Here is a 15,952-nt window from a genome sequence, read left to right as displayed (position 1 = left end):
TGCAAGAATCTAAATAGCCACATTTGTCTTTCGCTGGTTGGGTCTGGAAAAGACCGCATGATGTTTTTGCAATGTAGTGTTTCTGCTCGAGTGTGGTTTAAAAAAATAATCTGAAGTAATACGTTATGTCAGAATGATAATGTGATTATTTAGAAACACGCCTACTAATTGAAAAGAAGGTAAGGAGGACCAATCATCGTGTTAATTAAATGTTATTTGCTATTCTAGTATGTGATGTAGAACATCACATTTTATTTTCAAGAAATTTGATTGGTAATCCGTACTGTGAGTGAAAAAAAACAATTCGATGTACGCAAATGACTAAAACAGCTATTTCATGCTTTTTTTTTTTTATCAATGCTTCCCTCGAACCTTGACGAAGTACGATGTCGTCTATGGATTCTAGACTGAACATGATTGAAACGGATTCCTGTCCTAATTTTTCCTCGAACAGTACGGATGCATGTTCCTTAGATTGTTTACCATCGACATCATGGGGAATGGATTCCAATGCTCACTTCTCGTGGAATTTGTCGGACTCGAACAAAGGGCTTAAAGAAGAAAAATTGAAGACTAAATATGTGACCCTGCTTGTGAAAAATATTCCTCCTCCAACTTTGAACAGTCCTTCTCCCTGGCAATACTTGAATTTTTCGGAACGATTTGCGACGTTTCACCACTGGCCTAAATATTTAAGAGGTCCGGCGAAAAAGGATTTGGCTCGAGCGGGTTTCATTTACACGCGCATCAGAGACAAAGTCACCTGTTTCTCCTGCAGAATGACCCTAAAAAACTGGGAACCACAAGACGATGCCTACAATGAACACATACGATGGTCAAAGCATTGTCCGTATGCTAAGATGGTAACAGATGGAAAGTTGGCAAGAGGATAGAAAAGGAAACATCAGACTATTTTTATTTGCATGATAAGGGTCTCATTGTAATGGGTGAATGTTTTGTTTTCAATTGAAAATGACAATTGTGTGTGGTTTTTAGCTCACCTGAGCTGAAGGCTCAAGTGAGCTATTCTGATCACATTTTGTCTGTCGTCCGTCTGTCCGTCCGTAAACTTTTCACATTTTCAACATCTTCTCAAGAACTATTAGGCCAATTTCAACCAAACTTGGCACAAATCATCCTTAGGCAATGGGATTCAAAGTTGTGAAAATTAAGGACCACACCCGTTTTCAATGGGAGATAATTAGAAAAAAATGAAAAATTTCGAGAAATTTTCAAAAATCTTCTTCTCAAGAACCAGAAAGCCAGGAAAGCTGAAACTTGTGTGGAAGCATCCTCAGGTAGTGTAGATTCAAAGTTGTGAAATTCATGACCCCCAGGGGTAGGGTGGGGCCACAATGGGGGGTCGAAGTTTTACATAGGAATATATAGATTAAATCTTTAAAAATCTTCTTCTCAGAAACTAAACAGCCAGGAAAGCTGAAACTTGTGTTGAAGCATCCTCAGGTAGTGTAGATTCAAAGTTGTGAAATTCATGACCCCAAGGGGTAGGGTGGGGCCATAATAGGGGGTTGAAATTTTACATAGGAATATATAGAGTAAATCTTTAAAAATCTTCTTCTCAGAAACTAATCAGCAAGATGATTCTTTATAATTGTTAAGACTTTGGCTCCAGGACAATTCTTCGGCCTCTTAAGAAGGTTCAGAGTTTGATGTAGCTAAATATCCCATATATAAACAATTGTAAAGGATCTTTGTGAGAACTGCAATACCCAACATGTGATATGACTATAAAATTGAAGCAGGCAGCTATTTTTTTATTAGAATCTTTTTGTATTACTGTATTAAGTTATTGCCCTTGATTTATTGATTCTTGATTATTTTAATTAATGCATCCACTGTTAACCAATTATTGTGATGATTATTTTTATACAATAATAAAAATTCAATGTATATAAGTTGTTCTGCATAAGAAGGTTTGGGTTAGGCCGGATTAGTTTGTTTATTTTTGATTTCCAATTTTTAGATACTATGAATTATTTTAGGCCGGCACATATATAGGGACAGTGTCTATAGTATTACGATGAGCGACTGTGTGAGGTTAAACTTGAACAGGTACGAATAGATTGACTGTGTGGACATCCCTGCTCTATCTAATCTTCGTGTTATCTAACCTTCGATACAGAGTGTGCGGTCAGTCCTGCCCTGTATCGCATTATTACAAGTGTGCAGTCATACGTGCTTGTATTGGTGGTGGTTGCGGCTGTGGTGCTTTGAATGGTCATCCCTGCTGGTGTTCAGGTCTTTCTAGCAACATTCAGATAAAACAATTGCTGCAGAAAACCAGAGAAGTCAATCCCTTGATTCTTAGACCTTACTTTAAAGAAGATGGCGGAGGAATAACTACTCGTCAAAAAAACAATCTACGATCGGATGAAGGAGAAACAGAGTGAACAAGAAAAAAGTCAATCAATGGAACAAGGTGTAAACACCGAGGAGACAATGTCGACAATTAAAACGGACCCCCCATAATCCGGTCTTATTTACGCGGGAAGCAAAAAGAGAAAAGCGACTTCACCTCATGGCATACGCTCACCCAAAAAGAAAAGGACAATGTGACTGATATTATAATTGTAAAGGGTGGGAGTGTTTATTCATTATTATCTGTAAACAACAAAAAACTATAAAAATGAAAAACAAATTACATTGTGATCACATATTTTATTTTATTAAAAATGTTCAAAAATCTGTATTTTTAAATGTACATATACTAATAAACAAACAGTCTAATACATGAGATATTGTTTTAATAACCATAAGGAAGTGTTGTCAAATTTGGTTGTACGACTCGTTTCGTATACACATATGCATATTTCTTAATTTCCTCTTGGCAATAAAGTTCGCTATGAATTTTTTCTCGACTGATTTTGTTGGGATTGACTGTGCAGTAGTTTCCCGCCAAGGAATTCTCGCGATTGAACATGGCGTCTTTCATGCTGTTTAAATTAAGGATTGTCGAATTGATGTAACTTAGGGAAAATCCCTTGACTTTGCGTGCCTCCTTTCCTTTATGAGTTCTGTATGCATAATTTTTAGGACCATTGCACATAAACTCGGTAATCCAGTCGTCCTTTTTCAATTCGTTTGTATGTTCACCTAGATAATCACCAATGGGGGGTTCTATTTCCCCCTCCTTTTTGGTATATATTACCGAGTCTGTGTCCCAGTACAGAACGCGAGTTTGCAACAAATCTAATAATTCGTACAACTTAAGGCGGGCCCAACAGGTAGTAAATGAAGCCAAAAAAACATTGCTGTGACCGGGGTCGCACATGTCCTCCGAGGCACGTTTAGTAGACAGCATGAGATGGTTGTCGTCTATGATATTAAAATCCTGAATTTCTATAGTTGGATTGGCCATTTGCTCAAACAACACGTGAGCTTGGCTGTCGTGAAGAATCTGCGTTTTGCAGAGGTTCATTCTCTGTCCAAATTTACCCCAGAACCTATTCAACAGAAGCTTTGCCAGGCTACGTAGACCCAGATTGTGCTCAATAATGTCGGGGTCTAGACGAATATCTTCTCTCTGCTCGTACATCTCGATATATTGAGCGAGATCATCCTCCGTCTTGATCCAGTCGGGTCGTCAACTGGCCTCTTGTTTAATTTTCAAAAACATGTTGATATAAGGCGCAAATAGTCCACCCGTCTTGGTTACAGAGTCGTACTGAGTCGATTCGCTCCAATGGTAGACTTCGTAGATTTTGAGGATCTTGTACCCCTTTTCAACGGCTTTGAGAAGTTCGGGTGTACCGTAAGTACCCGTCAATGCTCTGTTCGCGTCCGAACAAGCGCAAGGTTCTTTCTGTTGCCGCTCCACACACGATCGGCATAGCGGAAACGTTAACTTTCCCTGCGGTAACCGAGCACTGGGTGAAAAAGTCCTCGAAGCGGGAGAACTTTTACCTTTGCCAGTCCGAAATATTTTGAGATATCGTCAAACTCACGAGTGATGATCTCGGGATGTCCGGTCGGATATCGTGCCGTCTTGTTAACGAAAGGGTACAGCGAGGTAAAATCGACATATTTGATTTTTGTATCTTGTGGCGCTCTTTTGTACAACACACAACCGTTTGTACGTCCACCCATAAGACTATCCCGGGGTCTAGACGCTCAGTCAAATCCATGTTTTCGACAAAGGTTTTGGCGTCAGGGTCCTCCTTAATCATGTTGTCATATTCGTGTTCCCAGATGACGACAAGTTTCATTCCCAGACTCTTTAACTTTCTTTCTTTATTACGGGTCCGTGCAAGCAACTCGGATGCAATAAACTCGGAGTTTGGAAGTAAAATATCACCTCCGTTTTTGAAGCACGCGGGACATCCGTGAAAATGACAGCCGTGAAATTCATAAGCAATTCCGGCGGGAAATTCGGTGGTAGGTGCTACGTAACCATCTAGTCGATAGGGAGTTTCCGGTACTCGGTACTCCCCTCTTCCGTTTAATGCATGGCAAATATCCAGGTGTTGACCGTTTGTGCGGGCGCGCTGCATTAACAATTCGAGCCATGCTATGGATTTTCTGCTGAATGGTATGCGAACCTGATATCCGTTCGGCGGTTGGCGAGCAATGGGGGACTTCACGAAAACTTCCTTGATTATTTCCATGTTCATTTTCTTAAATTCGTTCCAGTCTATCCAAACGTTCAGATAGAGGACAGATGTTTTTCCGTTTATTTTTTTAGCATCTATCCGGATCTCTTGGTCGTTTTTCTTGACGATAAATTGCCACTGCTCTTCAAGAAATGTTTGCTTGTAAACTTCCATGCAAAGAGATGCTATGGTACAGGAGTCAAATGCGTCAATGGCGCGACCTCCGTCTCTGCTAGTCGCTTCGTGTAGAAGGTGTTTGAATTTTATACAGGCTCGCCGCAGTATATCGACGTCGATTCGACAGTATTTCACCATTTCGCTATGAAAATCAAACATTTCTCCGCTGTCAATTTTTTCCCTATACCACTCGTAGAATTTTTCCCGACCTTTGATTGACATGCCATCGGAGCCGTAAGTCTCAGGCGGTTGCCAGGACCATGGGTAAAAAATTAAATGAATCAATCACTCTGATCTGTAAAGCATTCACGTTAAACATTTGCACTTGACTACCTCTGTAGATAATAAAGGAAGGTCGTATAGTCTGCGATATAAGGTACTGAAGTAGAAATTGACCATCGTATGACAGATTGTGAAAAACGACCGTATACCATCTGTGGTTTTCGTGTAATATCCATCTACCCAAGTCGTACAGAGTCTTAAACACGCGCTCTCGGAATTCACACTTTCCGGGACAGGGGGTTCTGATATATCGTTTGGTCTTTTTATCTCTTTTAGCACAACGATTGCACCGATCTCCGCATTCATTGCATGTGCTCTCTGGAGTCATGACATTGTTTTCGCACTTTGTACAGGCGGACTGACAGACGGCTAAGACAACAGAATGCCTTGATTTTCCGCAGTAAGACTGGAGACAATGCTGACATCGACGGCAATCCAAACAGGTCTTTTCCTCTTGAATACATTGAGCGCAGTTTGTGTCAAGGCGAGGGGCATATCCCCATTCACACTGCACTATTTCATCCCTCTGCGATGCCTCTATATCGGCAAAAATGTAGCGTCGCGTTCCATTGTCGGAAGGGGGGTAGCTTCTCGCGTAACAGAGATGTTCCGGTTCTACATACTGAAGGCAAGATTTACACGTAAAGTACCCGCACTTGTGATCCTCAGGCTTCATCTCGCATTGTTCCACGATTTTGTGGCAGGTCGGACATTTGTATACTAGCTCGCATGGTACTCTACCGCTTTCGGTACGAATTTTATGCCTCTTGTAACACTCGGCAGATCTGCAAGTTCGGTGGCAATCTTGACAAATCCAAACCTGCTGGTTTTCACAATCATCCAACAAACAAACGCTGCAGTGATTCTTACAAGCATGTTTATGTTTATGATCATACGGGGTCAGACACGAAGAACAGAAATACGAACTTGAAAAAAGCCACATATTTTAACAATGGCATGAAAGTGTCCCGAATCCTTGTCCATGTGGTATAAAAATACTTTTTTTCTTTCCTCATCGCAGTTTTGACTGATGAATGAAAATGCGTTACTCAAAGCAGAGCTTATTACGTAAATATTTACATTGAAATAATCCTCTAATTTTGGGATCAATGAGTATGTTAACGGTTGGTCTTTCGAAATGGATAATGAATGACACAAGACCGAGTGAGGGTGTCCTGCTTTTGATCAGTATTTTGACACACTTGTCTATAGTACCACTGTGGGCATTTCTCAAACTGAATGAGAATTTCGGCTGGGGTGAGAGTAGAATGCAAATTTTTCAATCTCCTGTATTCGTCGTTGCTCGTTCTACAAGCACTGCAAAAAGCCACAAGAGCAGCTCTTAACAGACATAGATTATCGGTATTTTTTATCACCACTGGATTTTTTTTAATGATATCTGCATCGATGTTGGTCATTTTTTAACCTTTACCACCGCGCGGATACTTGATAGCTCCTATATCAATACGACAGGTGGAGTCAAACGGAATGTCCTCCTTACTGTTAAGAACATTTACTAGACTCTCCATCATGGCTTCGGCGTTCATCTCTTCCATCGGACGGCATGGAACATAGATAGGCAAGTCTAGTTTTTCTTTGTGAATGGCAGCCCTCATGATGTCGCCGGGAACGAGGTTTTTCTTGACGTGTTCGATCATTTTTTCAAATGCATCACGAACAATTTCTTTGACTTCGTTAAGTTTCTTTTTTTCGCGAAAAAAATTGTTGTTGAACGTTAGCTGGTAATTGACGTCGACGGCCTTCATGTCTTTGAGGGTTCTCTCGTTGACTAGCTTTATATTATAGTCATCTTGGCCCGCGCCAACTTGATTTCTGATGAGGTCATCGGCGAGGCGTAAATCGTCATCCAAAGATAGATTTTCTATTTCGCGAAAACTGGAATCGGCAATGTCGGAAAAATCCATCGATTTGCTCGTACTGTCGTTCATCAGTAGAGAACGATCTCCATGAAACGAAGAATCTGCTTTGTCATTAAAATCAATCGTTGAATCGCTGTCTCCTTGACCCACAGGACTTGTACCGCTCGGAACTGAATTTTCATTACTTGTCAGTAATTCGCTCCAACTCATATTTTCAATTTGTTGATATACATTCTGTTCGCGAACTATTGAACTAAACGAAATAAAAAAAATAAAATATTAGACAATAAAATATACCGCTATAGATTTAGACTAATTAATTAATTATTAAAAATCTTTGACAATTTTTACTGTAATTCACTATTAGATATTTCAATGAATTGACAAAATATTAAATATCCTTGAAACGCAATACCATACAGATAACTACTATTTGTTGTTGTTGTTTTTTTTTTTACCTAAGGGTACCTCTTGCAAATATGAGAGAGAGAGAGAAAAAAAAAACTTTTATTGTAATTCACTATTCGATATTCGAATGCATTGATCAAAATCTGAAATATCCTTAATGTAATAACCTACAGATAGCTGCTGATTTGTTGGATATTTTTTTTTACCTGAAAGTATGAGAGTACTTAAAGTTTTTGAATTTTTTAACTAAAAAAAAGTTATTTTGTCCATTATCTCTTGTAAATATGAGAGAGAGAGAGAGCGAGAGTTATCCCTCTTGCATTGTAAAGTAAGCGGTTAGCTTGCACACAAAACGTACACATGTAAAAAAAAATAGATCAACATACCTCACATTGTTTTCGTGTACTTTCTCATGGTTTGTCATTCTGTCGTACGAATCGAATATCAAATGGCAAAATCCACACTGATACATCTTGTTCAAAGCTTAACAGAGTTTGATAAAAAAAAAAAAAGTTCCAAAAATGCCATGCGGACACTCATACTACAAGGAAAGAAAATAATCTTGAACTTATTGCAGAAAATCTAATTCTTTCATTGGTTATTACCTTTGGCGACTGAAAAACATTTCAAATTGTTCATATTGATTGGGTTTTAAATAAGTGGGCGTATTCAATTATTCATTCCATTCAAAAATATCGATTTTCCCCTTGACTCTGTCATTGTTTTTTAAATTTTTCAGCTAATTATCAAAAATGAGTCTTTGCAAAATCGTTTAAATATTGACCATGCTTTTATATCTTGAATTTTTTAATATAATGATCTTTTTTCTTTTTAATTCTACTCAATAGACTGTCCTCTACGTCGTTCAGATAATTGTTTGACAAACAGGAGATAAATACCGATAATGGTCTTTAATGTTTTAGACAAACTTGCAGACTATTTTTGATTTTCTCAACCATCGTTTCATTTTTTCAGCTGATCAAATTGCCTCAGGCATCAAAATGCTTTTCTTTTTGCTTGAAACTCTCATACAGTTTTTGAGATGTTAAGAAATATAAACATTTTTTTTCATTTCTAAAATTATAATATAGTTACCAACAAAAAAGAAAAAAAAGAAATCAGCAAAACAAAAAATGCAGATATTTCTTTCGTCTCATCATATAGGAAAACAGTGGGAAAAAACACCAAGCAAGTTTAAAAGTTTTGTTATCGGGTTTAATCAGATGATTAAGATAACGAAGAAATAAGCTCGTCCCTGAGATAGGGGTCCTTCCTCGGAGAGAGCGCCGGCATGGACAGAGTGCAGCGACAGGAGCGGGGGGAGACCGGTTCCTTTTTGATGGCGTGGTGGAGTTCCTGTGCCGCGGCCAGGGTGCAGTGGCAGTAATGGGGAGTCACCGGCTCCTTCTTAATGGTGGTCAGTGTGGCCGCTTCCACTTCCTGCGCAGCGGCCAGGGTCCGGCGGCATAAATGGTCTGCCCTGGCAACTTCACGTGGCGCCGCCGTAAGGGTGTCCTGCCCCCCCCTCCGCAAAATGTAGTTGCGGTATCTCCTCAGGATATACCGCAGCAGAATGCCAAGGCCGATCAAGCCGGCCATGATGATGGCCGTAATGGCAATGCTAAAGGCTTCGTTAATTAAAAAATTGTAAAAAATACATTTCTTCACTGTGATAAGAATGTAAATTTTAAGTCATATCAATGACCCCCATTAAAAATTACATAACAAAATATTAGTTCATTTCGATGAAAATGTATAATTATTCATGACTGATTTTTAAATTTTCATCAAACGTCATACTTCATAAAAAAAACAATTTTTAACTTGTAAAAGGTTTTTAGCAATAAAATTACTTACTTGTCTAATTTCCAGGCACAGCTCTTGCAAAAAAAAAAAAATTCTTCATCGGTATCATCATTTTCACAATCACTGACGTGCTGAGTTACATGCATGTGTTTTCGCCTACGATTAAAATTTCTGTTAATGATATATATAATAAAACATGCCAATATTAAAAAGGTACACAAAATAAAATGTAAAGCAGTTGGTCGTGATTCGTACCGAGGGACTCGAGTGTTTTTCGTTCCGATGGTGGTAACACGAGTTTGTATGTCAGCAGTCGTCAAGTCCGTCAAATTTTAGGTGACAGTAAAATAATGCGAAGAGGAAGTAGCTGCAGATGGTAAAGAGGCATTTGTTGTCTTGGCAGGCGAAATATTTGTGGAGTGTTTAATAAGGGGGTGGTCTGTTTTACTGATTGCGTAAGCGGAGTACTGTCATGCATATTGGCTGTGAAATCATTGGGAGTAGTTATAGGAAACAATGCCAGGGATTCATTTTCGGACGAAGTAGTTTCATGCGGGATTGGTGTACTATTAAATGCATTAGATCCATTAATAAGTGTGCTTCTGTCAACATGCTGTTCGATTACGTCAGTCGTCGAAAAGTTATTGTATGTCCTGGACGAATCCTTTCCGAGTGTAAAATCTAAATTTAAGGGGTAAAACTAACATTTTATTTATTTGCAAAATATAAAATGGATTCTGACATGTGCGGATCCAGAATTTTTTTGAAGATTTCTTTCTAAAATTTGATACATATGTCAACAAAAAGCTCAGAGCAAATCGCTAATATTATGACTTATTTTTTTGAGGTACTGCGCTATGCATATGTATCTAGTTTTCAAAAGATATTGCCGTCGACAGAAATTTTAGTGCTCATTTTCAGCTGTATTGTTTTTGTATATAATTTTAAGCTTCTACGCATGCTTGACCCAATAATGTGAACGAGAAGGAGAAAGAAATGGCGATCGATATGTTCGGCTAAGTATGGTTTTACCGATCTGTACACGATTACGGCTTGTTATAAAGATGTGTCAGTGAAGAAAGTGAATACAAGAGAGCTGTACTTTAGATTAACGGATTATATTTTTGTCGGTTTTCATTTTGTGCTGGACTAAACGAAAACGTCGCGTGTGGATATGTGGTAAGAAAACTTGCTCATTGTTTGTCAACGTGAAAAAGGTGTAAAAAAAGAATGAACAGACTAAAAATGTGGGTACTTAGAATATTTGAAATATACGCCGCAAGATCTGAACAAATCTAACCAAGCTTGTTTTAAAACACAAAAAGATGAGAATAGTACCATGTCTTATCTCAGTTTGATGTTTTTGTTATATTCTCTTAAAAGATGATTAGCCCATGCACATTCTTAAATCTGAGAGATAAATACAAAATAATCAAAATTGTTCTTGTAATACTACATACGTCTATATCCTTTTATATAAAAGACGTATTAATATAATAAATGTAATTAGGTTTATTAAAATATCTCGTGTATTGGCACGACATAGTTTATCAAGATACATATTTTAATCAAACTACTTTGTTTCGTCTAATTAATATCAGTACAGATACAGACTGTGGTTAATTTCTTGATCATATCAATTTCGCAAAGAGCTTTGTTTACATTTTAAAGCCAAGGTCATGTTAGCTTCTCTCAGCGGCTGTGTTACTGATAACGGAGAAAAACCAGATGTCATTAAACATATGGAAAACACAGACAATCAGAATTGGGGAATGCCGACTAAATTCATAACGATAAAGATTTTAGATCAACAATCAACATTACAGGTACATGAAGTGGTTTTTATTTTGGTTTTATTTTTATAATTTCTTTCTTTTTGAAAAAGCAGATTACGCACACTTATGAATAAACACCTAACCATATTACTTTGTGTTTACTTGCCTACGTGGAGAAAAAATAACAAAAAAAATAAGAAAATGAAAAAATGGTCATAATAACAATAAAACAGATATAAGCAGCAAAATATTGAATATACAAGTTTGTATTGCACCATATCTTTCAATATTGTAATTTAGTTTTAAGTGACAAAGGAAACCAAGCATGGAGATTTATTTTACATAAGACAACAAAATATATATTGTTTCATATGAAGAATTATAAAATTAACGATTTCGTTATGAAACGACGATGAAAGTTTGCCAATTATAATATTAGACATATTAAATCCAATTCTTTCAGAGGTCTTTCTATAAATTTATAAACTTAGTTCTTTCCACAGGGTATGTATTTTAAAAACATAAATTATCGTTTCCACTTTATTTTTTTACGAAACACATCTGTCAGTAGTTTTGATATTGATTTTTTAAGGTAGTATCCAACTGGAAGGATTTTGTGTAAAGTTCAAATTTGAAGCCACTATACACAAGAACCTTTGGTTGTTTTAAAACAAATCTTTACAATATCATATACAGTAAGATCTTCAACACTATAATCCGTTAGATCTTTTTTTTTAATTTTGATTTCAAAAGTTTGTGGTAGACATAAGTCTCGATTTGCTTTAAATTTCTCTGATGGTAAAGTTCCTTCTCATTTCAAATCCAGGTAGCTTAATGAAAAGCAACCATATTTTTATGGGGTATCTAGGTTCAAATCCTAGTCTGGATTGTATGAATGAGAGACTTAACACCAGGTAATTACTCATTTTTCAACATTGACAAAATTTACCTAATAAGTGAACTCAAGATCTGGATTTCATTGCACCTAAACTCGCACAACTCGATCATTTTTGTATTGTCTGCGAATTGTCCTTCAAGCCTCATTTATTTGTTTACATGAAATATTTGTAGGCTAGCTATTCAATGAAGTGTTTGATTAAATTATGTTCATGATCTGTCATAAAATTGAAATTACATATGATTAATAGTCATGCAATTTTTTATCATTTGTTCCATGTAAACATGCAATCAATAATTCATATTCTCTCTCTCTCTCTCTCTCTCTCTCTCTCTCTCTCTCTCTCTCTCTCTCTCTCTTGTTTACATTCCAACGTCTACTCAGTGAGTTATTTTGAGTTATCTTCTCTTTGAACCACGGATGGAGTATTCAAGCCGAAATCGTCTGTCAGTGTGTTTTACTGTGTAATTGATTTCTTAAAATGAAAAGTAATCAAGCTACATGTATTTATCAAGAAACGTTAATTTTATAAACCAATACATTTTTAAATACAATGGTTTTTATATAGTTAGACAACTGCCATTTAAGTAGAATGTCTTTAATTATAGCGCACTTTGTTGTCAGCACCATTCGTAAACTTCTATACTGGATTTTGTCTTTGAAAAAAATTAATACCACGTCATTATTATGAAAATATCAAGAGGATTAATCAAAATAAAATTTCATAACTTCATTTTAGGTGATTTAGACTACTGCTCGAACAACTTTTCGATTAAATCCACAATAATTAATTTAATTATTAATAATGAATGAATCTCTCTCTCTCTCTCTCTCTCTCTCTCTCTCTCATTGTTTACATTCCAACGCATGCACTACATGACCCCAACGAGTTATCTCCTCTTTGACCTGCGGAAAAATGAAATAGAAGTATTGTGAAAAACTAATCCCAGTCATAAAAATATGAAAAGGAAAACGAAATATCTTTATCTAACACACTTACTTTGAATGATAACTAGAATATTATTTTAAGATTTTCATTCTTATAGTTACATGTATTGCCATTTGATTAAAATTTGTGGGGGCCAATTTTTGTGGATTGCTTAAATTTCATTGGTTCATGGGAACGTAATTTCGTGTATTCTTCTATATAGGAAATATGACTTTATAACACTAATTTATTAATTAGTGGAGGACGTTAATTCGTGGATGAGAGATACTCACGTATTCCACAAAAATCATTGAGCAACCACGAAATCTAATGATTCCACAGTATTTAAATGACGTTAAGTTTTCCATTGGGAATAAAAAGATTTTTCCAGAAAAACTTGTTGGTACCAGTGATAAAGCATAGCCCCCCCCCCCCTCCCAAACTCTCATTCCTGCACAGTCTTTCCCACAGAAAAATGGGTCTGGTGTGCAATATCCCTCCGGGTGGAAAGGAGGCGCCCTAGCATATCATTTCGTCAAACATTAGATATACCCCCCTCCCCTCCCGGACGGTATAACATCCTCTTCCTGTTTCCAGATTACATTACCTTAATCGTCCGTCAATCTGACATGTTTTACAGTATATTTGATTTTTTAAAAATGGAGAAAAAAATTGTAGAATGAAAACTTGTATTAAGAAATTAAGAAAATAACCAATAATCAAACTATTTAGCAAGAATATCATTGAGTCTTTTAATTGATAAAAAGAAACAACAACAACAGTTAGTATGATTCTGCATATAACGTTTGAGGGCAATCTCTTTAATTTTATCGCATCGTTGTTATAAATTCTTCTTTTTTAAATTTATATTTTTTTAAACCATAAAAGGTACAACACATAGATATACATGTACAAACAGCTTGGATGAGCAGAGCTGGCTCAATTTGCTCGTGAAGAACAAACCTCATAAATTTTAGTCATGAATATGCAGAGGGCTTTTTTAGTACGCAGTTAGTATTTGACAATTAAGTACAGAACATTAGAGTATTCGGTTGGACATTATATATCTGATATTTTTTTAATCAAAGAAAATACGATATATTTTAACAGGTATATAAACTCGTCTCCTATTTGAATATTATTCCACAATTTGTAATTCTTTCGTGAGGTTGTAAATTACTCCAGCGAACAACCCCCATAGAGAAACGGTGGTTGCTTGTTCTAGATTTCACAAAAATTACTCAAGAAAATGAGTGACAACGATAGTAAAAATGTCCATTTGGTTTAGTCGTAAATGCAATTTCTAATGAATTATAAATGTATTTGATACATGTAATATTATAATACAAGTTTACAAAAGGATAATATCGAACTATATTCAGTTTTGAAGATTCTAACAAACGATAAGAAAAAACTCAGAAAGTGTAGGTGTCAACGAACCCACAACCTAAAAAGCCTAGTTCTATAAGGTTACGTTTCATCTGATGCTCTCATCATAGAGCCATTTCAGTCGCAAAAAGTACATTGTTTAAATGCAATATGCGACTTTGGCCACGAATTTACGGACTCATATTAAGTAAAAAAGCAATAAAGTGAATGATTTATTATAGTGACATGTGCTATAACAAATTAGATGACTGTAAAACAAAATGAATATTGAAACACCCGGCCCATTGGGCCTATCTGCCACTGAAATACAATCATAACATATATGTATTGACAGAAATTACACATTGCGTTTGTGGACAATAAAGATTGTCTATACAGGTTTGTTTTAAGTAAGTATTTAGATGTATGTCTAGGAAAATTTTAAAAATAGGGAAATGATACAGTCTAAGTAAAACATTACTAATGTTTGATTGTATTCGATATTTTTTAATAATTCCATTCTAAAAACGAAAACACTTAATACAATTTTAAAAAATTATCTCATTTTCTTGTTCATCGACTAAAAAAATTATACACATGTATTCTTTCATCGAGATAGAGGTTCTCCCTTATATCGTCCTTTTTCAGTTCTAATTTGGAGTATCCCAATTTCCAAAAGTGATTTTTCCTAATCACTCAACTGTTGTGATACAAAGTAATATTTTCATAGTACAGTGGGTCATTTCTCCATGTATTTTTGATTGAAATCGATTTAATTTCCATCAGACCTTATCTAGACCATGACAAAAATACAAAGCTCAGACCTACTCTTTAGATCAAAAGGCATATAAGTTCCACTATATCGAAGTTTTGATACGCATACGCTATTTCAAAGCAAAATATTCCAAGTATTTAACATATTTAAGGGTTACAAATCGATGTAATATTATATATACATTGTTTAAATATTGAAAAAGAATTAAGATTTGTTGATATTTTAATTTTACAGTATCTTATCTGTCTTTATATAGGTACTGTACACGCCTTTAACACCCATCTTCTTTATGCGTAATGAATTTAGGCACATATTCTTCACATACAAAATTTGTTATAAAAATTGTGTATGTAATTCTTGAAATTACTGTCCCTTTTGTGATATTAGAAATGCCGGTGTAATGAAGAATAATGACCCCCGTATAATAATGACCGGGGGTCATTTTTCGACGTAGAATAATGACCCCCCCTTGCTGAAGAATAATTTGATTTTTCTGAAGAAAAAAGACCCAGAGGTTATTTTTCTTCATGTAAAACGTACATGACGAAAAATGACCCCGTAGAAAAATGACCCCGCTGTAAACAAGAATACATTTTGGTTACCGATCCAAAAAACGACTTTGAAATTACTTGTACTGGGGGGGGGGGAGGTTACCTTTAACTTCAATTTCACTGATTATTTCCTTATTTTCGATTCAATCTTTTACATTGTCCCATTAAAGTGCGGGGGGGGGACTCAATGTTCATTCAATTTAAATTTAAGAAAATCTTTGTTGCGCAAAAAAGTAGGTGGTGGGCAGGCCCCCTGCCCCACCCCACACCCCCCCCCCCCCCCCCCCGATTCTACGTGCCTGATTTTTATGGAAAAAGACTAAGGAGGCAGGTAACGTAGGTAACGTATTTCTGGGGGAAAGTGATTTTTAATATTAAAAAAATCATTTTACGTGAGTTTTGTTTTCTTCTACGTAATACATGAACATCGATATTCTAAACATGTGTTGTCATGTTGTATTTTATGATCATGAATAGTGACTTTCTTCTTTTAG

General features: G+C 36.1%; 1 protein-coding gene across 1 annotated transcript; it reads left to right on the top strand.

Moving 5' to 3' along the window:
• Positions 1-386: 386 nt before the first annotated feature.
• On the top strand, positions 387-893 carry LOC128174759 (baculoviral IAP repeat-containing protein 3-like). Its single transcript, XM_052840226.1, has one exon. It carries the CDS (start codon positions 387-389, stop codon positions 891-893), a length of 507 nt encoding a protein of 168 aa, XP_052696186.1.
• The last annotated feature ends 15,059 nt before the right edge of the window (positions 894-15,952 follow it).

Source organism: Crassostrea angulata, chromosome 2 (assembly GCF_025612915.1).
Source record: "Crassostrea angulata isolate pt1a10 chromosome 2, ASM2561291v2, whole genome shotgun sequence".
NCBI lineage: Eukaryota > Metazoa > Mollusca > Bivalvia > Ostreida > Ostreidae > Magallana > Magallana angulata.
This window is presented reverse-complemented; position numbering and strand designations above follow the sequence as displayed.

Coding starts and splice junctions, on each gene's coding strand:
- LOC128174759 (XM_052840226.1), top strand. CDS start 387: ATGTCGTCTATGGATTCTAGACTGAACATGATTGAAACGGATTCCTGT.